The 23565-nt window shown below is 37.3% G+C and overlaps 1 protein-coding gene across 1 annotated transcript in view; it reads left to right on the top strand.

Moving 5' to 3' along the window:
- The first annotated feature begins 10082 nt into the window (after positions 1–10082).
- The window catches only part of SRFBP1 (serum response factor binding protein 1), a 60771-nt gene continuing 47288 nt past the window's right edge, over positions 10083–23565 (top strand). Inside the window, exons 1-3 of the mRNA XM_041763689.1 lie at positions 10083–10243; positions 21503–21591; positions 22879–22951. Coding sequence (XP_041619623.1) covers positions 10208–10243; positions 21503–21591; positions 22879–22951 — 198 coding nt within the window. The 5' untranslated portion in view covers positions 10083–10207. The remainder of the gene's footprint in view (positions 10244–21502; positions 21592–22878; positions 22952–23565) is intronic.

Here is a 23565-nt window from a genome sequence, read left to right as displayed (position 1 = left end):
GGAGCCCGACGTGGGATTCGATCCCGGGTCTCCAGGATCGCGCCCTGGGCCAAAGGCAGGCGCCAAACCGCTGCGCCACCCAGGGATCCCAGTTCTTTACTTTAGAATTATCATAGGATTTACTTTCTATTATAAACGTTACTTACATTATGAATCATACAAAATTATAAATGTATTTCATTATAGAACCATATTTCTAGCCAGACTGATCACTGTGAAGTTTTGAATCATACAAAATTCTAAATGTATTTCATTATAGAACCATATTTCTAGCCAGACTGATCACTGTGAAGTTTAAGTTTACATAGAATTTAATTTGGGAAATGTTTCAAAAGAAAGTTGAAACATTAAGGGTAGATGAGTACCCTTAATGAGTAAAAATACACCAAAAGGAGAAAAAAAATTCAAGAATATAATCTGTTGTAAAACATAGCCACTGTTAACAGTTAATTAGCATAAACTCATCATTAAGTAAATTATATTAAAAACAAAGGTAACAGGCACTCAAAAATAAAAAATAGGTATCCTTCCTAAATTTTTTACCACACCACACTATCATCTATGTTCCTGAGGTTATGACTGGTCTTTATTGTAGACTCCATAAAATAGTGTGCTACTGAACATCGCTTATGATCCCCCCCCAACTCAGTGATAGCTCCTTAGTAGCTTGAAAAAAGGTAAAAGTGGAAGTAACACTGAATAACAGCAAATACCACAGATCAGCGCTTGATGAATTCTTTTATTGAATGACTCTAAGTTTATGAGAAAGAAGGAGAAAATAATGCACGTTAAAAGTCTGCTGTGTCTACACTCATTCATTGTGCATACCACAACATTCTTCTAGTATTCAAAAACCAAATTCAATTCGGCAAAGAAGTGCTCTTCTCCTTTATGAACAAATGAAGTTTCAGCATATATTGTCATGGTTTTCACTTTCATCTATTCATTAATGTAAATTAAAATACTAATCAATATTCATGTCAGAATTATACTCATTCATCAACTAAAATCATAATACTTTTTAATTATATTAATGTATTACAAAGGGGAAAACTTATTACTAGATTTGGTAAGAACATTCAATGATAAGATTAATATTTTTGTTTTCAAGCCTGAACTTCTGCATATTTGTGAAAAACTTCATAAAAATTTGATCTTCATATATTTATGTTCACTAGATAAAACAGCCAGATTTGTCAATTTCTCTTCACTTACAGCTCAAGAATGCTTCTAATTAATTTTAATCATGTCTCACATGAAGCAACATATATGCAACTAGTGATAAAAGTCTTAAACCTTAGAAAATATATGGCAGCAATTCCCATTCATAATAATTTCTAGAAGTGGTAATGCTATGCATGTCTTTGTTTTTCCAGGATGTATGCCAGTGGTTTCAGTCAAAAATATTACACTACAATATTTTCCACTACAATATTTTCACATTAAAATTCATCATAAATTTCTCTAATACTGGTTACAACTACACATTCTTTTTCCTTCTGCAAAACTCAAAGAAAATGGGGGCACCTGGGTGGCTCAGGCAGTTAAGCATCTGACTCCCGGTTTCAGTTTAGGTCCTGATTTCAGAGTTCTGGGATGAAGCCCTGCCTCAGGTTCCTCACTCAGAGTCTGCTTGGGATTCTCTCTCCCTTTCTCTCTGTCCCTCTCCCTGCTTTCTCTATGTAAAATAAATAAATAAATCTTTTTTAAAAATCAGAGAAAATGGCTGAATGATAGCCAAATGGGTATTATTTAATCCACTGCTTTAGAATAAGTATCCATTCTTAGTGAAAACCACTGAGGCATTCACCTATTGCTATTTTAGGCATTTTTTAGTGGCAATGTAGTACTGGCATCTTCTGTTATTTCTTTCGGCATTCTTCTTTGAAATTTGATTCTTTTTTCCTACGTGAATGTTCATTTTTCTATTTTTTTGTTGTTGATGTTGCATAGTTAATATCTTTTCCACATTTCCTATATGCCTTCCTTTTTTTTTTTTTTTTTTATTCATGAGACAGACAGAGAGAGAGAGGCAGAAACACAGGCAGAGGAAGAAGCAGGCTCCATGCAGGGAGCCTGATGTGGGACTTGATCCCGGGTCCCCAGGATCAGGCCCTGGGCTGAAGGCCATACTAAACTGCTGAGCCACCCGGTCTGCCCATATATGACTTCCTTTGAGAAATGATTTTAAAGCTTAGTGTTTCACTGTACAATGCTCAAGGATGATTCTGTCTGTGAATTTTTTATCTGATAAACCTCATCTAAAACTTCATACTAGAAAAAAAATAACTACAAAAATCACATGTAGCTATCCTTATTTATTTTGAATAGTTGTTAAGTGCAGGAATATATACTATCACAGAGCTGGAAATCAATTGTGTTGAAAAGTGAGGTCAACTGATTCCAAACAATCAAAAAATTACTATTGAATAGGTGTCTCTGAGTCTATGTGTATTCTAGGCCAATCATGTAACTGGCAATTCTCCAACTTACTTTCATATAAAATACAAAGTTTATGAAAGCTAAAAATGCTAATTTTGAAGCTTACATCTATATTTTTTCAACCTAGTAGTAAAACTGAGGTAATTCTTTGGAACTTAAGCAGACAAAATTTTTGTTTGTTAGGAATTTTATCGCGATTTTTTTTTTTTCCTAGAATTTCTAAATGCATGGTGATAACAGAGGCAGACTGACTTTTAGTCAGAACTGTAACTGATTTTAAATTCTCTATAGAAAAATCCTTGCTCCCTCTCTCATTTCTTGCAACCAGAGGGGACCTTGCCCATAACCTGGCTTGCTTGATACTTCCTGTGCTGTCAAGCAGTTGTGACAGACATGAACATAGAGCAGTTCTCAACCCCAGGACGATCAGCATTTGGGCTACATGACCAACAGTGAATCAATAATTACTGTTGAATCAGTAGTATCCATAGAGCTACAGATATAAAAAGTCTGGTATGAAGCCGCACTATGTAGCAAATTTATCTAGCAAGGGTTCTAACATAGACAATGAGAAATGTGAGGAGACAAAAGAGGAAGGAGGTCACTGGCACAGCCAACACAATTAGGTGAGTCAATCCTCCTACCCTGAACATCCTAAAGTATAGACGAGTACCTGGGAGGTCACTGGTGACTTGGACAAACATAGCTTCAGTGGAGTGGTAACAGGGATTCAAAGAGCAGTGCATTTGGGGATAGCTGAAAAGTGAAGAAGCAGAGATAGCACCTTCAACATCTTGAATATGAGTTGGGGAAAATAACAGAGCATGTTTCTCTAACCCTGATCCTTACCAGTAAAAGAGTGTAAAATTCCTTCAAAGAGAAGCTAAATGAGCACCTAAATGTAACTCCCCAGGCTATATTACCTTATCTCTTTCTTGGCCTCAATAGACAAGTGACCCAAAATATTTGCTACAAATCTCTTGCTCCTTGGTGGTCATGATCATTTTAAAATGTTTTCTCTGAGCAGGCTTTTACATTATTCACTTTATTCTGTCCCAAATTTCCATCTTATTGTTTAAATAGAACTGCAGCAAAACTTTAAGTGTATAAATCCTCAGATATTTTGAGACCCATTTCCCCCAGTCTATTAAGATTCATAATGTTTGATTCTTGTCTTAAAAGATTTTGCTTCACTTTTTAAAAATTTTAGTAACTTAAGAGAACTACCATTTTACGAATGTGTCAGTGGGAAATATACTTAAGAAATTTAAAAGCTTTTCACTTCTATGTCTAACAAGGTTTTTAAAAACTACAATAATATGTGAAAAATCCTTTATATTGCTTTATGAAATACAATGTCTTTTATTACCTTGCTTTTATAGGACGAATTTCCTTTGCTGAGAATTTTCTCCCAATTCTCTACTGCCTATTTAAGTGTCAGCCTTGTTTCAAAATAGAATTCAAAGCCTATCTCCTCTAGGAAGTCTTCTAATCAAATTGTTCTTTCCCTTCTCTATGATATTCTTTCTATGGCATTTAATATAGTTGGCCTTAGTGTTAGAATTATTAAAGTCATTACTCTGTGAGTCCATGGTGAACATGGACAGGTCAATGTCTTAATAATTTATCTCCTACTGAAAACCGTACAATACTTTGCAAAATAGGGACGCCTGGGTGGCCCAGAGGTTGAGCATCTGCCTTTGGCTCAGGGTGAGACCCTGTAGTCCCAGGATCAAGTCCCACATCAGGCTTCCTGCATGGAGCCTGCTTCTCCCTCTGCCTATGTCTCTGCCTGTGTGTGTGTGTGTGTGTGTCTCATGAATAAATAAATAAAATCTTAAAAAAAAAAAAAAAACTTTGTTGGGGAATCCCTGGGTGGCTCAGCGTTTAAGTGCCTGCCTTTGGCCCAGGGTGTGATCCTGGAGTCCTGGGATCAAGTCCCGCATTGGGCTCCCTGCATGGGGCCTGCTTCTCCCTCTGCCTGTGTCTCTGCCTCTCTCTCTCTCTCTCTCTCTCTCTCTCTCTCTGTCTCTGTGTGTGTATGTCTCTCATGAATAAATAAATAAAATCTTAAAAAAAATACTTTGCAAAATAGATGCTCAAAAATGTTGATTAAAACTGAATCAAACATATATTGAAAATGAATATACTGGGCTTTAATAACATTTTCTGGACTTAAATTATTATAGGCTTTGTTGCATAATCTTGAGCTTATCTTGGGTTAACTGGCAAAAATTAAAAGAAACAAATCATATACATGAAAGGATTTGTAGTTTATAAAATGTATTCATTAATTACCAAATAATCAATAAATAATTAGGTGAATGGGAAAGAATAGCATGGCAGTCATAAGTTATTAATGTAATTTATATATTCATAAAGTTGTTATAAAACCACCACCAGTGATTTTACATCAAGAGACTTGGACTGCCCTCTTATTACCTCAGGCATATTTGTTATTCCTAAGATACGATTCCCTCTTATATACTATGCCTATCTCACAAAGTTACTGTCAAAATAAATGAGGTAATGGAAAATAATAGCAGTTTAAATCATTGAGAGGTAAATATTCATTAGAACCTACACTGTGTTTTTGTTTAATCATCACAACAATCTTATGAGGTTGATTATCATCCCCATTTTTATAAAGAAAAGTTGTCACAGAGAGCTTACATAATTTGCCCAAGGGCACATAGCTATTAAGAGATGAAATTAAATTTATCAGATTATCTGACTCCAGAGCCAAAGCTCTTAGCCAAAATACTACATTGGTAACTAAGTGTCAGCTCCATTCCTTTAGATTTTGTAAATCTTGGCTATAAAACATTTTCAAAATTTTAATAACTAACATTCCTAGAATAGAAACTTTTCTTTAGATTTCCTAGGGATACTATAACAAATCTATTCAAAATATTCCATAAAAATTCAAATGAAATTTAAGCAAAAAATGTTAGAAGATTAATTTAGTAAACATATTAGTCTAGTGACTTACCAAGTACCTGTCTTCTATACATTAACTAGTTACATTCTCCAGCATGTTACGTATCTATATACATACATACATACATACATACACATACACACACACAAAACCGCATCTTAAATAAATTCATTAGTAGTTCACCTAGAGGGTTGATTACTGTTTACTAATTCACCCCAAATCAAAAATTAAAAACTGACAGATTAATCTTAGGAATTGAAGAAATACAAAATCTAAAAGATCCAACTATTTTCGAATTTGAAAAATATATCATAAGCCATTTACTTAGATTGCTTTAACATTCCAAATTTCAAATGTAATGTGGAATTTGGAGAACCACACTGCCATCCAGGGATAGAGAACTGAAAGTGCAGAGGAGAAAAAACAAAAACTTAACGCAGTGGTATCTCTCAGTTGATATTGAGACATTCAGTTGCGCTGCACTCTGTTGTGAGTGAAATGCTAATAACTGTTCAAGTACTAAAGATTAAAAAAAGACACCACATGCTTTAAAAATGAAAGGATTCCCCAAAACTTTTCTTTCACCCACTCATTTAAGTAAGAGAAAGATGAAAGCACTACAATCACCTTGTTAGTACCAGCCTATAACCTTTTTTTTTTTAAAAGGCACTTCACTGGGTAAGATTGATATACAAAAAGCTACACACAATTAATATACTCAGCCTAGTAACTTTGGAGGTAAAGATATACCATGAAGCCAAGCCACAGTCTATGCCATTATATTCATTACCTCCAAAAATTTTTTCCTGCCCTCTTTATTGCTTACTTGTTTGTTGAGGATGAAAACACTTAAGATCCTTTTAGCAAATTTTTAAGTATAGGGTAGTGTTAACTATAGGCAGTATTCTGTACAGTAGATCTCTTGGACTTATTCATCTTATAACTAAAACTCTATCCACTTTGACTATACTTCCCCATTTTTTCCTCACTCTAGCATCTGACAACTATCATTCTACTCCTTCCTTCTATGAATCTGGCTGCTTTAGATTCATAATGTAAGTGTTTAATGTAGTATTTGTCCTTCTGTGTCTGGCTTACTTCACTCAGCAAAATGTCCTAATATCAATGACATCTAATATCTAATGATAGACAGTCATCAGGCATGTTAGATAAGAAAAAGATTACTTTTGAGATAATTTTCTTATCTCAAAGAAAGCAATCTGAATTGTGGGTCCCCTCCCTCCAAGTCATATATTGAAGCTAAAACCCCCAATGTGATGATATTTGGAGATAGAGCTTTAGGGAGATAATTAAGATGAAATGAAGTCATAAAGGTAGGGTCCGAACCCAACAGACTCAGTATTCTTTTTTTTTTTTTAATTAACTTTTATTGGTGTTCAATTTACCAACATACAGAAAAACACCCAGTGCTCATCCCGTCAAGTGTCTACCTCAGTGCCCGTCACCCATTCCCCTCCAACGCCCGCCCTCCTCCCCTTCCACCACCCCTAGTTCATTTCCCCGAGTTAGGAGTCTTTATGTTCTGTCTCCCTTCCTGATATTTCCCAACATTTCTTTTCCCTTCCTTTATATTCCCTTTCACTATTATTCATATTCCCCAAATGAATGAGAACATACACTGTTTGTCCTTCTCCGATTGACTTATTTCACTCAGCATAATACCCTCCAGTTCCATCCACGTTGAAGCAAATGGTGGGTATTTGTCGTTTCTAATTGCTGAGTAATATTCCATTGTATACATAAACCACAGCTTCTTTACCCATTCATCTTTCGATGGACACCGAGGCTCCTTCCACAGTTTGGCTATTGTGGCCATTGCTGATAGAAACATCGGGGTGCAGGTGTCCCGACGTTTCATTACATCTGAATCTTTGGGGTAAATCCCCAACAGTGCAATTGCTGGGTCGTAGGGCAGGTCTATTTTTAACTCTTTGAGGAACCTCCACACAGTTTTCCAGAGTGGCTGCACCAGTTCACATTCCCACCAACAGTGTAAGAGGGTTCCCTTTTCTCCGCATCCTCTCCAACATTTGTTGTTTCCTGCCTCAGTATTCTTAAAAGCAAAAGACACTTGAGAGAGAGAGAGAGAGAGAGAGAGAGAGAATGACACCAACCAGAGAAGTCTCTCTCTGGGTAAGTACATTGTAAAGGCCATCTGTGGACACATGAAGGCAGCAGCCTTCACCAGAAGCAAGCCTGATGGCACCTTGATCTTGGACTTCTACCCTCCAGAAATATGTAATAGAAAATAACTTCTGTTATGTGAGTCACCTGAGGACCCCCTAAAAGAACAATATTTACAGAAAAAATTTCAAATTAAACAACTATAAATAATATAAAAACGATATGCTGATAAAAATTACCTTCTGTTGGAAGCGATGGAAAGCATTCTTTAAAAAAATGAATAGCTGGGCAGCCCCGGTGGCTCAGTGGTTTAGCACCACCTTTAGCCCAGGGCCTGATCCTGGAGACCCAGGATTGAGTCCCACATCAGGTTCCCTGCATGGAGCCTGCTTCTCCCTCTGCCTGTGTCTCTCTGCCTCTCTCTCTCTCTCTCTCTTTCTCTCATGAATAAATACATAAAATCTTAAAAAAAAAAAAAAAGATGAATAGCACTTAACCCTGTCTTGAAAAGTAGCCATTGAGAGAGCAGATTTGGCAGGGGGGAAAGGAGAACCTGGGCTAAGAAAAGGAAGAAAAACAAACACTGAGCCTGAGAACACTGTGCTGGCTAGAAAAAATGAGGTTTTGGACAAGAGAGGTGGCCTGGGGAAACCACTATAGGGCCTTTAAGAGCCACAGGCAAACTTCATATTAAGAACACATTTCCTGAAGTATCATGAAATCATAACACCTTTCTCCAAAATTATAAGACTTGTTTTCCATAAAGCTCTACATTTACCTTTAAGGTTCCCTTTTCTATGTCTTTATGTACGGAGTGCCTACTACCTACTTGAGTTGAAGAAACCATTACATTCCAGGAGCTCATTTCAGCTTTAAGAAGAAGTAAATGATTAAGAAGACAATTGCAATCCAGAATATAGTGTGTTCCTGGCAAAACTACCTTTGTGCAACATTATTCAAATAGGAAGTCAACTATTAATACATTTGTACCTAAATAACACATTAAATTAAAAGCATACCAACCCAAATATAAGTCTGAGTTAATGAAACTGGAGTACAGAATCATGACTTAGGAGCATGGGCTCTGGGCACGGTCATCTTTTTGGACTAGAGGCTCATAAGTAGGCCTAGCTTAAATGTTCTTTCATTAGTGGTGAAATTCTTAATTTTATCTGTGAATCTGAGTTTTGTACGTGAAGTCCAGTGGGACAACGAAATCTATTTCAAGGGTTCAGTCTTGGGTCATCTTTGGTCCTGCCTCTTGCATCCTCCCCCTGGGTTCTCTGGCTTCCCACTTTCTTGTCTCTGCCCAGCACCTGCTGCCATCTTGTTCCAAAGTGCATCCACCTTAGGTCCTGGGGGGTTCCAGGTCCCAGGCACCTGTGATGGTCTGCACTAGATCCACCCATTTTCCCTGCTTTGGAGAACACCCCATTAAATACCAAATAAAAACACATGACAGGTCAAGGGACACCATGAAAGAAAAGAAAAACTTTTTCCTACTTTTTGAATGAAGGTCTTGCATTTTCACTCTGCACTGGGCTCTGCAGATTTATGTAACCAGTTCAGCAGTCCTGTGACAGTGGTCGGCCCCAGCTGGGCAACCATGGGTGAGACACTTGGCTCCTCAGAAGTCAGCTTCCATATCTGTGGAATAAGAATAGTTCCTATGTCATTACATTTCTGTGAGTATTCTGGAGATAATTCATGGGAGCTGTAGCCCTGGCCTTTGATTCATTTTAACGATCAATACTACCAGGTGTGAACCATTAATTAAAAGATGATCTAATTCAGATGTACTCCTGAATGTCTGCTCTGCCTACAGGCTAATACTTCAAAACAGCCATTCCCATAGGCAGTTACAAATGTGCCTTAAACGTTTTGCTTTAAACGTTCATTACCTAAATTTAAACCTTATAGGGTTGCCTGTGTGGCTCAGCAGTTGAGCATCTGCCTTTGGCTCAGGTGTGATCCTGGAGACCCGATGGAGTCCCGCATTGGGTTCCCTGCATGGAGCCTGCTTCTCCCTCTGCCTGTGTCTCTGCCACTCTCTCTCTCTCTCTCTCAGGGTGTCTCTCATAAATAAATAAATAAATAAAGTCTTTAAAAATAAATAAATAAATAAACCAACCTTATTACAGTGTTCAGAAAAAAAAATATATGTTCGTGCTTCAGCTATAACGTGAGCCTAGACAGGAAAAGCTGTATCTAATAAGGACTGCTTGTTAGAAGCACAAGAATCTTAACAAACGCCAGATAAAAATTCAAAGCAAAAATTGGTCACTCAACTGTTCGTTTCATAAATGGGCTTTCGCCCCCAACTGGGACACAAAAACATGGTCCTTATAAAGCGAGCCACGTCTACAAAGGAATATAATAAAACCAACATCTTGAAAAACCCCTAAACTTGGCAACAGCTTGCAGAGCGCCCTCTGGGCCACCTGCCCGCGCCTAGTTTCCATAGGAACGCGGAGTTCCGGTGCGTAGCACTCCACTCCGGAAGTTGTTCTCAGTCACTTCCGTTCTTCCCCTGGGAGAATCAAACTCCCTGTCCCTGAGGCGTCGGCTCGAAAGGAAGAGGAGTGAGTTTTGGGCCGCTAAGGCTGCCGTAGAGGGGCGTGGCGTCGGAGCCGCGATTTGATTCACGGAGTTCACGTGCCGGCCGCCGCGAGATCTACCATGGCTCAGCCGGGGACTCTAAACCTCAATAACGAGGTAGGCGCGGAGACCTGCGGAACCTGTGGGCCTGCCCTGAGGACCCCCCCGCCCCGGAATGGCTTCTCTGGGTCTTTCTGACGGGCTCGTGGTCTCTTGGGGGCGACAGTAGGGAGCGCGGCTGGGGGAGCTTCTGGCTGGGCCCAGGCCGGTGTCCCGGAGCTCGGAGCCTGGCCACAGTATCTCCCCGTCACGGTTCCTAGGTGGCTGAGGTAAACTGGAGACCTGCCTCTGGCTCGGGGGCCCCGTGAATCTTTATCTGTAGGACTTTGGGAGGAAACGAACCTTACGACAGCGCCTACTTCGCCAGATGGATGTGAGATTTAAATGAGATGGGAGTATGGGAAGTCTCCGCAAAGGGCCGAGCGGCTAATAAACTCTCGTTACACATCACCTGCCTCTTCTTGGATGCCGGAAGTGAAGGGGAGGGCTTGAAAGGTCTAGCTTTTACGGGGAGTTTGCTGTTCTTCAGTGCGATCCTATCTTTTATGAGGATGTACGCTCAGGACCACGTTTCTTATTTCAGCTACTGTCCCATTTATCATGTTCCATTTATGCGAAGGTTTTATTTTTTTAAGAATTTATTTATTTATTTATTTATTCATTCATGAGAGAGAGAGAGAGAGAGAGGCGGAGACTTACGCGAAGTTTTTAAAAAAAAAGAGTTGCGGGGCAGCCCGCAAATGAAGACCTCACAGCCACTGCAAAGGAAGTTCTTTATCTTCTGTATTCAGTGGCTATTTAAGTGTTTGCCATGAGCGCGACTACTGTTCGTTACGTACAGTTGTATGTAGACATGGTTTCTGTTTTCACACAACCTATACTCAGATTGGGAAGGGTAGGCAACACCTCCAGATGGTACAGAATAATACCCAGAAAAACAGGTAGTGCGGAAAAGTTGCCAAAGAAAGCAAAGTGAAGTGATTGCTCTTTGTCTTTAAGGATCTTACACTGGAGTTACAATCACTGATTCGATGAAGGGGAAGAAGGCATTCCAGGCAGAGGGACTGGTAATAAGGCAAGGAGGGATGATAGAAGGAACCCCCTTGGGTGGTATAGGGCTAGAGAACTCTCCATTGATGAAAACTTGTGGGATTAAATAGGGAATGAAACTAAAATGTATTACTGCAGGTTAATAAATCCAGATTTCACTTGGCAGTGGGGTACAGACTACAATGAAGGGTGAAATTCTGAAGATGTTTAGCATATATTCGTAAACATACCTTAACCTTCTACTTCCAGAAAACATTTGGTGGACTTTTTCTCATTAGTTTGCCTAGGACATATAAAATAGTTTAATTGGATTAATATCCTTGAGAATTCCTTGGAACACTAGTGGGCTGCCCATTTGGTTTTGAAATTGCTGAGAGAGTTCTAATGGCAGTCATTTAGCAGTCTTCACTTACCGTGTTTCCTTTTTCCACTTAACTAATTCCCAAGCCTCTTCAAAACAGTTAAATTTTAATCTTTAGGAATTTCTCACTAATTCACCTCAGACTGGGCCAGGTATCTCTTCTTCACGCAACGACTTTCTACTCTTGGAACACTTTCTACCTCTTTCTCTGTTTTTATGTATTTGTCTACCACCTACAATGTATGTGCTCAATGATCAGGTTTGCTGGGCTACTAGATGAACGTAACAAATTATAGGTGTACACATCCCACATTAAGGTAAATCTTATACATTCTTATATGAAGGTGGGGGGAAAGGCCAGCAAGAGTGGAGATGATGGAAGGTGTTGTAATTTAAACGAATGGGAGGAAAGTATCTAAAAGGGGAAGACAAATAGAGATTTGCTTCTAAAAATTGAGAAACATCCCCCAATTTTAAAAAAGCCAATTAGAAGAAAACATACAGCAGATATGACAGATAATGGCTAATGCCATCACTGTAAAATAGTAATTAAGAGAAACTGCCTCATAGAACATTGGTAAAAGAAATAATTAACTTCTCGAGGGAAGAAATATATCTGCAAAAGAGTTCACATTCACTATTTTAACCTACCCATTACTTTTTCATTACCGTCCCATCCTAGTCCAAGTTACATCTGTCACCAGAACTGCCTTCCAACTACTTCCCTGACTCTTCCCTACCCCCTAGTCTGATCTCCATAGTGCAGCTGGAGTGCCCTCTACAAAAGAGAAATCCAATCTCACTGCTTCCTTGATACAGCCTATTGGATGGTTTCCTTTTGCTTTTGGTAAAGACCAATCTAAATAAGGCCATCTCCTCTACCCTTTATCGTATACCACTGCTCCCCCAGGAACGCCCCACCACCCCCACACTTCAGCCTCACTGGCCCTCCTCTGCAAGGTAGCATAGAGTTATGCACCTCCTTTGCACATATTCTTCCGTCTACCCAAAACTCTTTTTCTTCTCAGTCCATTTCATATTTCTACGTGTTATTTTCTCAGGGCAGCTGGGTTTGACTTACATTTTACCTCTCTGTACTCTCCTATAACACTTTTTAGCACTTCTAAGAGTTGCTGAGTGTATATTTGACTGTGAATGTGAGAGATTTCTTTACTCCACCTGTCTATAAGCTTTTTCTCAGTACTGATGTGTTCAGTGAGAAACTTGAGCCATCATTTTTATGATCCTTAGTAACTTAAATTAGCTCTCCTCAACTGGGGTATAGGAATTCAAGGATCCTATAACTACCTGAAATTATTGTATAAGTTGGTGTTTGAGTGTGTGTGTGTGTGTGTGTGCGCCTCTAGGAGGAAAGCAGTCCATAGGTTTCATCAGATTCTGAAATGTTTTTAAATCTCTGGTATCATCTTTGGAATATTGGTACTTGTTATCTGTACATAATTTTTTTACTTATGGCTTTTTCTTTAAATAGTTATGTGGCCATCTAATTAATAGCATATTTATTTCCCAAAATGTCTTTTGTGAAAATAAGAATCCTGCATATTTATTTCCCAAAATGTCTTTTGTGAAAATAAGAATCCTGCCTGCATAGGCACCTATTATGCTAACTTTCAGTGTCTTCTACCCTTAATATTTTTATTCTTTTCAAAAATTTTCAAAAAAAATGACATTTATAAAATTGAAAAGCTGACATTTACAAACTACTTCTAAGTTCTTAAAATAACCTTTATTCTTTTTAAGTATATAAAATCTTACCTTTTTAATTTTACCTTTTCTTTTAAAAAAAATCCCTTTTTACTTCACATTATGTTTATTTATTGAATTGTTTTATTTTGACCAATGCTTTACATGAACTTCGAAGTGGGAATACCTAACTGATTTATAGCAATTTCCTAACCTCAAGCATTCCACCTTATTTGCAAGTAATAATGAACAAGTAGCATTGTGCAGATGAAAGTATGGATAGCTCAACTTGAGTTACTTAATGTTCACATGAGGGAGGGAAATCTCCTAACTTTACTCTTTTAGCCCTCCCTTTGGGTTAGAATTAGAGAAAGGTCGCCCAATTGGAAACAACAATGCCTAGTATCTAGTGAGTAAGGAATTTGTAAGTCAGAGTTGGATTTGCTACAGTCACCTGTTTCTTTAGGCAGCAGTGAAATGCAAAATCAAAACTAGGAAGTGAACCAATCTGACCATGTACTTTAATTCTGTAGAAGGCAAAGAGCCTTTATATGAAACAGATGTTATTTTATACGTGATAGCAAATTACCAAGAAGCCCATTAGACGATTGCTTTCCACTTCTTACTACATAGTAAAGTTAGAAACTAAAGTACCAGAGAATAAAATGATTTGCCTCCACATATTGTATAGGATTTGAATGTCAAGAACTATGTATGTGCTTTTGAATTTATAAAGATTGTGTTTCATAACTGAAATAGTAAATCAAGGTCTTTCCATAAGAAGAGAACCGTTTTCTGTTCAGTTGTTAAACTGTTCTGGGAAGTTTTGCTAGGTGGCAGCATATGCTCAGTAATGATTAAGTTGTAGATAATCGCAAACATTCTAGAATTTTTAAATTACTGCTGATCAGAAGTAAAAAATATAATTCAACACTAGGTTATCATCCAAATGGCCAAATAAGAAGCCCTATGTATAATTAATACAATAATTAATTAGTAATTATACCGTAATTAATTTTGTCAACTATAAAGTAGTTCAAACATACATAAAATGATGTAACAAATGTCCTGTAATCTACCTGTATTTATCAAGTGTCAATATTTTGCTATATAATGCTTAGTTCCATCCACCTTCTTCTGTCTCCGAAGTAATTCATACTCTTTCAGTGTAATTTTCTCATCCACATTTTTTTGACTGAGTAACATATATACCAGTGTTTATTATGTTATATATACCCATAGTATTATGCTGTACATTTTTAAATTTTGCCTGTTACTGTATTAATGTAGTGCCATACCACAAGTATCTTTATAAAAGTTACTTTTCAGGCGCCTGGGTGGCTCAGCCTGTTTAGTGTCTGCCTTCTGCTCAGGTCTTGATCTTGATATCAGTGACAGCCCAGAGTTGGGCTCTGCACTCAGTGGGAAATCTGCTTGTCCCTCTGCCCCCTTCTCCCACTTGGGCACGTGCCCACTTTCTCTCTCAATCTCTCTCTCTCTCTCTCTCTAGTAATTAAATAAAATCTTTTTTAAGATTTTATTTACTTATTCATAAAGAGACAGAGAGAGGCAGAGACACAGACAGAGACAGAAGCAGGCTCCATGCAAAGAGCCAGATGTGGGACTCAATCCCGGGACTCCAGGGTCACACCTTGAGCTGAAGGCAGATGCTCAACCACTGAGCCACCCAGGCATCCTTAAATAAAATCTTTAAAAATACCTTTAGAAGTTACTTTTCACCACACAGTTTTAGGGTTTACTCATGATAATACATGCTTATCTCCTGCATTGATTTAGAATACCATATTGCTTGTGCTTTAGTTATATGCATTATTTTATCTTTTATGCAGCATTTTATAGGAATGCTGCAGTGAACAGTCTTGTGCATAGCCTTTCCTATCGTTGAAGATGTATCTTCTGCATGGATTCCTAGAAGTAGGATTTTTGTTAGATGTTGCCAGAGTTTCCTCCAGAAGGAGTACCCAGTTTGTATTCATATCAGCAGCATATGAGAGCACCTATTTTGTAACAGCCTCATGGACAGAATGTGTTGTCATATATATATATATATATATATATATATATATATATATATATATATTTGGTATGCAATCTGATAAGTAATGAGTAACCAGAAGTTTTAATGTACACTATGAAACATAGATATACTCAGATTTTTTTAGCATTCTAAGCTCTCATAGAACAATATTAAGGTCTTGGACTAATTGTTTTCTAGTAACAATTTTTTTGGGGGGGGTTTGTTTCAGGTTAATTTAAATGTAATGCAAAGTCAGTGGATTACCAAAAGAGGGTGTCTATTTGACTGGCCCTCAGATAGTTAACTAAAATTCAATTCAAAGTAATAGTTGCTTTTGTCTTTGGACCATAATTTGCTTTCAGCTTTATAGATCAGAACTTTGCTATCCTTATTACCCCAAAAGTATAGCTCGTTCTTTCAAGAGCAAATTCACATTAACCATAGCTTATAAGAGACTATAAAATGAGAAAGCTAGTTTATTAGATATATATATAATGTAAGACAGTAAGGCTCACATTGTAAAAAATTATTTTATTGTCTACTGATCTACATTGTCTACTTGGAATGTAGAACTATAAAAAGGTTTTTGGTTTTTTTTTTTTTTTTTTGGTTTTTTTTAAAGATTGTATTTATTCATGAGAGACACAGAGACAGAGAGAGTGAGAGAGGCAGAGACACAGAGGGAAAAGCAGGCTCCATGCTAGGAGCCCGATGTAAGACTCGATCCTGGATCCTGGGATCATGTTCTGAGCCAAAGGCAGACGCTCAGCCACTGAGCCACCCACGTGTCCCTAGAAAGGGGTTTTATTTTTAATTTTATTTTTATTTTTCTTAAAGATTACTTATTTATGATAGACATAGAGAGAGAGGCAGAGACACAGGCAGAGGGAGAGGCAGGCTCCATGCTGGGACCCCAACGTAAGACTCGATCCTGGGACCAGGATCGCGCCCTGGGCCAAAGGCAGGCACTGAATCGCTGAGCCACCCAGGGATCCCCTAGAAAGGGGCTTTAATTGCACAATTCATTGTTGGGCTATGAACATCTGTCCCCATAATTGAATTATTCTAATACAAATTGGATTTCTCATCCCTGAACTGGAGATTCTTTGGAATCTCCTTGAATTAAAACCCTGCCAGCCAGCTTTTGCTCTCTGAGGCTCCCTTTCCTATGTTTACGTTCACTCTTCTCCTGGAGATTTGTCATTCAGTTTCTTTCTTCAAGGTCTTCCCTTCTCTTTTTTTTCCTGTTTCTTCTTTGTCAACACATTTCATTCCATTATTAGGCCTTTATTTTCTCCTTGATCTATTTCTCTTTCCTTCCTTCCCTCCCAGACAGTATCATACTTTCTTCACATTTCTAACAATGGTAGGTCTGTTTGCTTTTGGTTGGAAAACCAGAGCACATTGCTCTTAAGTAGTGCATCGGCCTACTGACAGTATTGAATGTTTTAGGCCTGTCTGTTGACTTGTGGGTTTCTTGTCAACCAACTTCCTAATTCCTAAGTGCAAATGAATTTTGAATCCTAACTAAGAGGCTCTTGGTACCTGTTTGTCAGTTTTGCAAAAATAAAGTTAAATGCTTGAAGAAAGCAAAGTGCTTTGGGTAGGCAGTTGTAAAAAAAATAAAAATAAAATTTCCATTGTTACATAAAATGAATGTACTTACTTTTTTCAAATGTATTAAACTTAATCAAATTTTCCTACTGCCTACACACAAATCTTGGAAAAGTCAATAAGCTAGAAAAGGATTTTTTGGTTTTGGCATGCAGCTACATATATAAAGCATTCCCTTTTCTTTTAGAATTCCCTAATGCAATAATGGCAAACATAGTACTTCTTAAATTGGAATTTTAAAATTGGAGTTTAGCTTTCCCATGATTGGAATGTAACTGAGGACCAACTCTGTTCACTGTATTTCGTTAGTTAAGTTTGGTTAACAGCAGTTAGCAAAAAGCATATAATCATCTTATGCGCCTGCAGGGTATAGCAGTTAGAAACAGTTGTTAATACATTCTGGTGCATAATTTATCACTCACTATTAATTTATTTTATAAATGACTTTCAAGTTATGTGTCATAAACTCCCATTTTCCTACATATGAAATGTAAGAATTTTTTTTTCACTTAAACCTAGTCTAAATGGCTTTTTAATATGCAGTAAATTTCTTTTCTAAACCTAACTTCAAAATAAATTCCAAAGGAGTTAGCCTATCTAGTGGGAAAGAAACCTGATTACTCTGAACTTTGTTAATTTATTAGGCATTTGAAACAGTGAACGAACAAGTATTACAACCTTTCTGGTTACTTAAATAATATAGGTTTATTGAAACTTCACGCTGTATCGTCAATACGTTAGATGGTAGTGTAATGTTGAATAAAACCAGACACTTGACCTTCATGGAATTTATAACCTACTGGGAAGAGGACACATCAGATTGTAATCATATTACAAGTAGAATATTAAACTTAGAATAATGGTCATGATAAGTTCTAGAAGCACTCTTAAGTACTTATAAAGGGGGATTTTAACCCTCTCTAGAAGGTCAGAAATGATTTCACTGAGAAATAACCGTTGAACCAAAATCAGAAGGATAAAATGAAAGTGATGAAAAGAGCAGTCCTACCAGAGGAAACAAGTGTAAAGACCTGGTGGTAGGTGGGAGCATGGTGAAGACAGAGGAGTTAAAGAAGGCCCATGTGGCCATCCTAAGACAAACTAGAAACCACCAAAGAGAATTAATTAAGTAAAGTTCTGTCGTCAAATCTGTGTGAAGATATGTATTCTGAGTGAAATGTGGATAACTGGTTAGAGAGGGGCAAGAATGGATAAAGACAAACCAGTTACCAGTAACTCAGCCAAGAGAGTTAGGAGGTCACGATAGGGGAAGAAGTGGTACAATTTGAGATATATTTAGGAGATAAAATTACCATGACTTGATAACAGATTCGTTGTGAGGGATCTAGAAAAGAAAGCTTAAGATGAACCCTCAGTTTTTAATTGAACAAAGGGTTGTTCTTTTCTCTAAAATTTAAAACAAAAAAGGAATCCATTTGGAGGTGAAGAACATGGGTTCAAGTGTGCATCATAGGTTATTTTAAGCATGCTCAAAAGGAAATATCAAGCAGTTGCACAGTTAGGTCTGGAGCTAGAGAGATCTTAGCTAAAGGCAGAAATTATTGAGTCAGTTTGTTTAGGTAGGAATTATACAGGTAAGATCACTTAGGTCTAAAAAGTATATTGTTAAAAGAAGATTGGCTTAGGGCTGCCCCTTGAACTTATGACTGGTAAGAGTGGATGAATGTTCAAAGACCAAGGTAGAGTGGCTCGAGGGGATGGATGAAACCCTGGAGAGTATTTTATCATGAAAAGAAGAGGAAAATGTTCCTAGAAAGTGGTCAAAAGGGCAGCCCAGGTGGCTCAGCAGTTTAGCGCCGCCTTCAGCCCAGGGCCTGATCCTGGAGACCTGGGATCGAGTTCCACGTCGGGCTCCCTGCATGGAGCCTGCTTCTTCTGCCTGTGTCTCTGCCTCTCTTTCTCTGTATGTCTCTCATGAATAAATAAATACAATCTTAAAAAAAAAAAAAAAAGAAAGAAAGAAAGTGCTCAAAAATGTCAAATGCTCCTGAAATTGCAAGTAAAGTGAAGCCTGAAACATTTCTGTTGTATTTGAGGGACTTTTTAGAAATCATTGGTGTCTATTGTAACAGTTTTTAGTGGACTAATAGAAATGGAAATCTAACTGGAATTATGTGGCATGCAAAAATGGAGAGTTTGAGCCTCTGAAAGCTTGGCTCTGGGGCAGTTATAGAAAGAGGGTACTCTTAGTGATCTTTATAGTGAGGATGTTTTGTCTTGCCTCTAGTGAAAGTGAGTCAAGGACAATGAAAAATTAATAGAAACATCCATTGAAGAGATTGACAGTGCTAGAGTAAAGGGGTAGTCCGTAGTACAGGTTCTAGGAAGGCAGAAAAGATGAGATCCAAAACACAACTAGGAAGGAGATGAATGTCAGATACTGTGTGGGAGAATTTCTTATAACTTTGTTATAGAGGACAGTAGATGATACACGTAAATTTGCATTCATGGTGGTAGAAAGATGATGGTTCCCCTCTGATGTTCATTTTCTCCATAAAATTGGAAAAGAGAAAGAGGAAGTTCAGCTGTTTGAGAAAGCAGGCAAAGGTTTAATAGTCATTATAGAAGAATTGACCCAAAAAATATAATAGGCTGGCTAAGAGTGTAGGAACCTATTTTAGGTTAATTATAATGAATTTAAAGTAGATAGAATATATCAAGTATTTCCCAGCTCTTGGTGGGGGCGGGAGGGGGGGGAGCACTGCGAAAAAAGAACTCAGGATGAGGGGTGCCTAGGTGTCTCAGTTGGTTAGGTTGCCAACTCTTGGTTTCAGCTCAGGTCATGATCTTGGGATCCTGGGATTGAGCCCTTCTGGCTCTGCACTCAGTGTGGAGTCTACTTGAGGATCCTCCCTCCCTCTTCTGCCCCCTTCTAAAGTAAATAAATAAGTCTTTGGGGGAGAAAAACAACTCAGGATGATGTTTTCATCCAGGATTAACTAGAGAGATTGCTAACAGGAAGGATGGAGTTTAAGATATTGGCAAGTGTGGATCATGTATATAAGCTGACTAGTAGTAGGAAAATTGAAAAGAACAGAACTGATCTTTTAAAATAAAGTACAGGAATCAGTGAACTTGTTGGTCTCAGTGAAGTCAAAGATGGTGTTGGTAGGTGGAGTTGAACAAGGAAACTGATAGGCATTGTGATCTCAGTGTAGAGTATTTGAATTAATGGTTATAAAATTAGAACCCTTATGGTGATAACAAGGACTATAGTGTGACCTTGGACGTGAGTGCTGAGATTGAATAAGATTAGATCATGAAAAAAGAAATTCAACAAGTGAGGATATAATAATGGATATCTGTGTCACCGAGACTGGTGGCAAAAGTTAGGGCAGAGATAAATTGTACATTGATCGCCAGTATTTTCACTGACAAAGGGGATGCAATATACTGAGAGTAAAAGAATATGTTAAAGCCAAATGCAAGAGCCTTGAAGAAGCAGTATGATATTGATATTGCTATTTTGACAAGGAGAATCTGAGGGATTCTATGTGCCAGGCACTCTTGCAAGGCTCAGAAAACATCAAATGCCACAAGGCCCCTGTCCTCTAGGAGTGCCCAGGCTATAGAATAAGATGGCCACATGAGCAGTTAGCAGTTAGGAACAGTACAGTGATACAGATCCTACCTACAAAGTTTCTTGGGAATACAGAGGTTGGAGGGGATATCTCTACTTGAAGAAGTCATTGGAAGATTTGTTAGGAAAGATTACATCTGTCCTGAATTTTACATAGTTCTTTAATTAGAGAACAGAAAGAAGGACATTATAGAATTGATAAGATATATGACTCCTAATAATGACAGGCAGAATATAAACTCAAAATGATAGCATCCCGTTGTACTAACTAAGTAAGTACTCTTAAACATGTAGTTCTTCATCGTTAGAATATTTTCACTTCTTGGCCACTCTTTCTGTTTTTCTGTTCTTAGACTTCAGCACTTTTGTCAAACGGGATGATTTAAAGCATCTGTCAGTGTGTGTGCGTGTATACATGCACTCTTAAGTTTTTAACATTTCTTTTAAAGTTAATGCTTGATATTTATTACTGGAAAAAAATGCAAGGGTTTCTGTATAAATAAGTAAAATATTACCACTTTCACACATTTGCTTTGGATAATATAAACACTCATTCAGTAAATTAAATTCCTGCCAGTATGGGTAAAGCTTGTTTTAAATCACAAGCGTCCAAAGAGGAGTGTGATGCTCTGTAATCTCAGGGAACTTGCCATTTATTATTTTCCAAGCACAAAATATAAATCCACTGTTAAAATACTAATCATCGAGAATGCTGTGACTTTTTAAAAAAAATCATAGCTTGTTTCTCTTAAGTCCTCAGACACATTTTTAGAATGTTGATTTACTCCTTCACTGTTTATGGAAGAAGTTTGATTTCATCAAACTGTGAATATGGTTGAAAATTTGGTTAAAGTGACTGGAGTTAAACTGTAATATTAAGACTCAACATGAAGTGTTTCTTCTTGAATTAAAAGAGAACCTTTCTAATTTTGTTTTTATTCCTCAAAGGTTGTGAAGATGAGAAAAGAAGTGAAGAGAATCCGAGTGTTGGTTATCCGAAAACTCGTCAGGAGTGTTGGCAGACTGAAGTCAAAAAAGTTAGTCACTTGAAGTCATGATCCTATGACCAATAAAATGTCAGAAGTTGTTTTTATTCAGTATTTACAAATTTGAGGGTGGGACGAGAAGGAATAATTGAGGTTCTTACTCATACAGCACTTTGTTTTATATGGAGAGAGGATTTGAGTGGAATACAGTGTGCTGTGTCAGCATGTCCTTATATGGTTTGGGCCACATTCACTTAAGATACACAATAAATTCTTCTGGTTTTTTTTTTTTGTTTTTTTGTTTTTTTGGTTTTTTTCCCCAGAGTGCTCCTTCTGGCCTTTACAGAATGAAGGTCCTTTGGAATTATTTATGAATTTTATGTTGTTGGAAGTTATTTTAAGAGGTTGATGTTTAATAAATCTAGTAATTCCTTGAATCAGTTTTAAAGGTTTTATATCACTTTATTCCTTGAATTACTGAATAATTTGAAATCTTGATTACCTTGTGGAAGTGCTTATCAAAATACTATGTTCCATCTATTTTTTAATATTTTCTAATTTCATTATCATTAGTATTAGAGTAAGCATATTACAGTTTTAATGCTTTCAACCTAAATATTTAGTCTTCACATGTAATTTGTTCCTGATTAATTTCTTATTCTATCATAAATAACCTTTCTCTCTGATGTAATCAGATATTTCTCTTTATGTACTCTTTTAATTCCAGAGAACAAATTTTATTTAATAAAACTACATCTGACCTTTAGTTATAGCCCATGAATTCAGCTTATGTTACATCAAATAAAATGTGCCATTAAACAGTTGATTAAAAAGTATTGTTCAGGGGATCCCTGGGTGGCTCAGCGGTTTGGCATCTCCCTTTGGCCCAGGTTGCGATCCTGGAGTCCCGGGATTGAGTCCCGCATCGGGCTCCTGGCATGGAGCCTGCTTCTCCCTTCTCTCTTTGCCTCTCTCTCTCTGTCTCTCTCTCTATCATGAATGAATGAATGAATGAATGAATGAATGAATGAATAAATAAATAAATAAATAAATAAATAAATAAATAAATCTTTAAAAAAATATATTATTCAGCTTTCCATTAAGGAATTAAAAGGCCAATGACTATTACTAGTAGTAATAGTCATTAATATAATGTCAAATAGTGCTTATATTTGCCAAAAACTTGGGTTTGTTGATGGAATTGGTATCTGTGTTGGGTAGTGTAGGATAACAATGTTTGTTATTTAGAGATTATGCTTTTCTAAGAGAAATGAAGAGACTTTTCATTATGATCTGAGTCTAAAATACCTGGCTGTATATTTTCATGTATTTTCACAGAGGTACTGAAGATGCACTGTTAAAAAACCAGAGACGAGCACAACGATTGCTTGAAGAAATTCATGCTATGAAGGTAAGGCCTTGTGTGAGTGTGTGTATATATATATGTGTGTGTTTCTGTGTTTCCTCTCAGCCTGCTGTGTGTGTGTGTGTGTGTGTGTGTGTGTGTGTGTGTGATATTGGTTATTTGAATATTATTGCCAGTTGACTGACACTTATTTTTATGGGTCTATTTGGTGAAGAATGTAGCACATTTAGAAAATAGTAGTATGTTTAAGGTTGCATTTTTCCATGTTTTTTACTGAATTTGTTTAAAGTACTATAATAATTTACATAGAACCTATGCCAAAGTAAACTCATCTACGCTTAATAATGCCTCATGCCTGAAATTTTAATTTTCACTCTAACTTTACACATAGTTGACATTAAGTTCAAGAATTAAAGCATTTGTGCTGTTTGGTAATGCAGATGGTAATATTGGTGGCTGACATCATGCTTTGCCTATTGCCAGCTCAATAAATTTTTGTGTGGTGATGTCAGCATTTTATTCAGCTCTGTAGTAACTTGAAATAAAATTAGTGTTGGACAAAAATGATCTGTATTTTCATTTCTTTCAGCCAGACTCTTCACTAGCATAATTTTTAGGTCTTCTCACTGCTCTTACTTTGTGGAAACTTTCATTTACCA

Source organism: Vulpes lagopus, chromosome 7 (assembly GCF_018345385.1).
Source record: "Vulpes lagopus strain Blue_001 chromosome 7, ASM1834538v1, whole genome shotgun sequence".
NCBI classification, from domain to species: domain Eukaryota; kingdom Metazoa; phylum Chordata; class Mammalia; order Carnivora; family Canidae; genus Vulpes; species Vulpes lagopus.
This window is presented reverse-complemented; position numbering and strand designations above follow the sequence as displayed.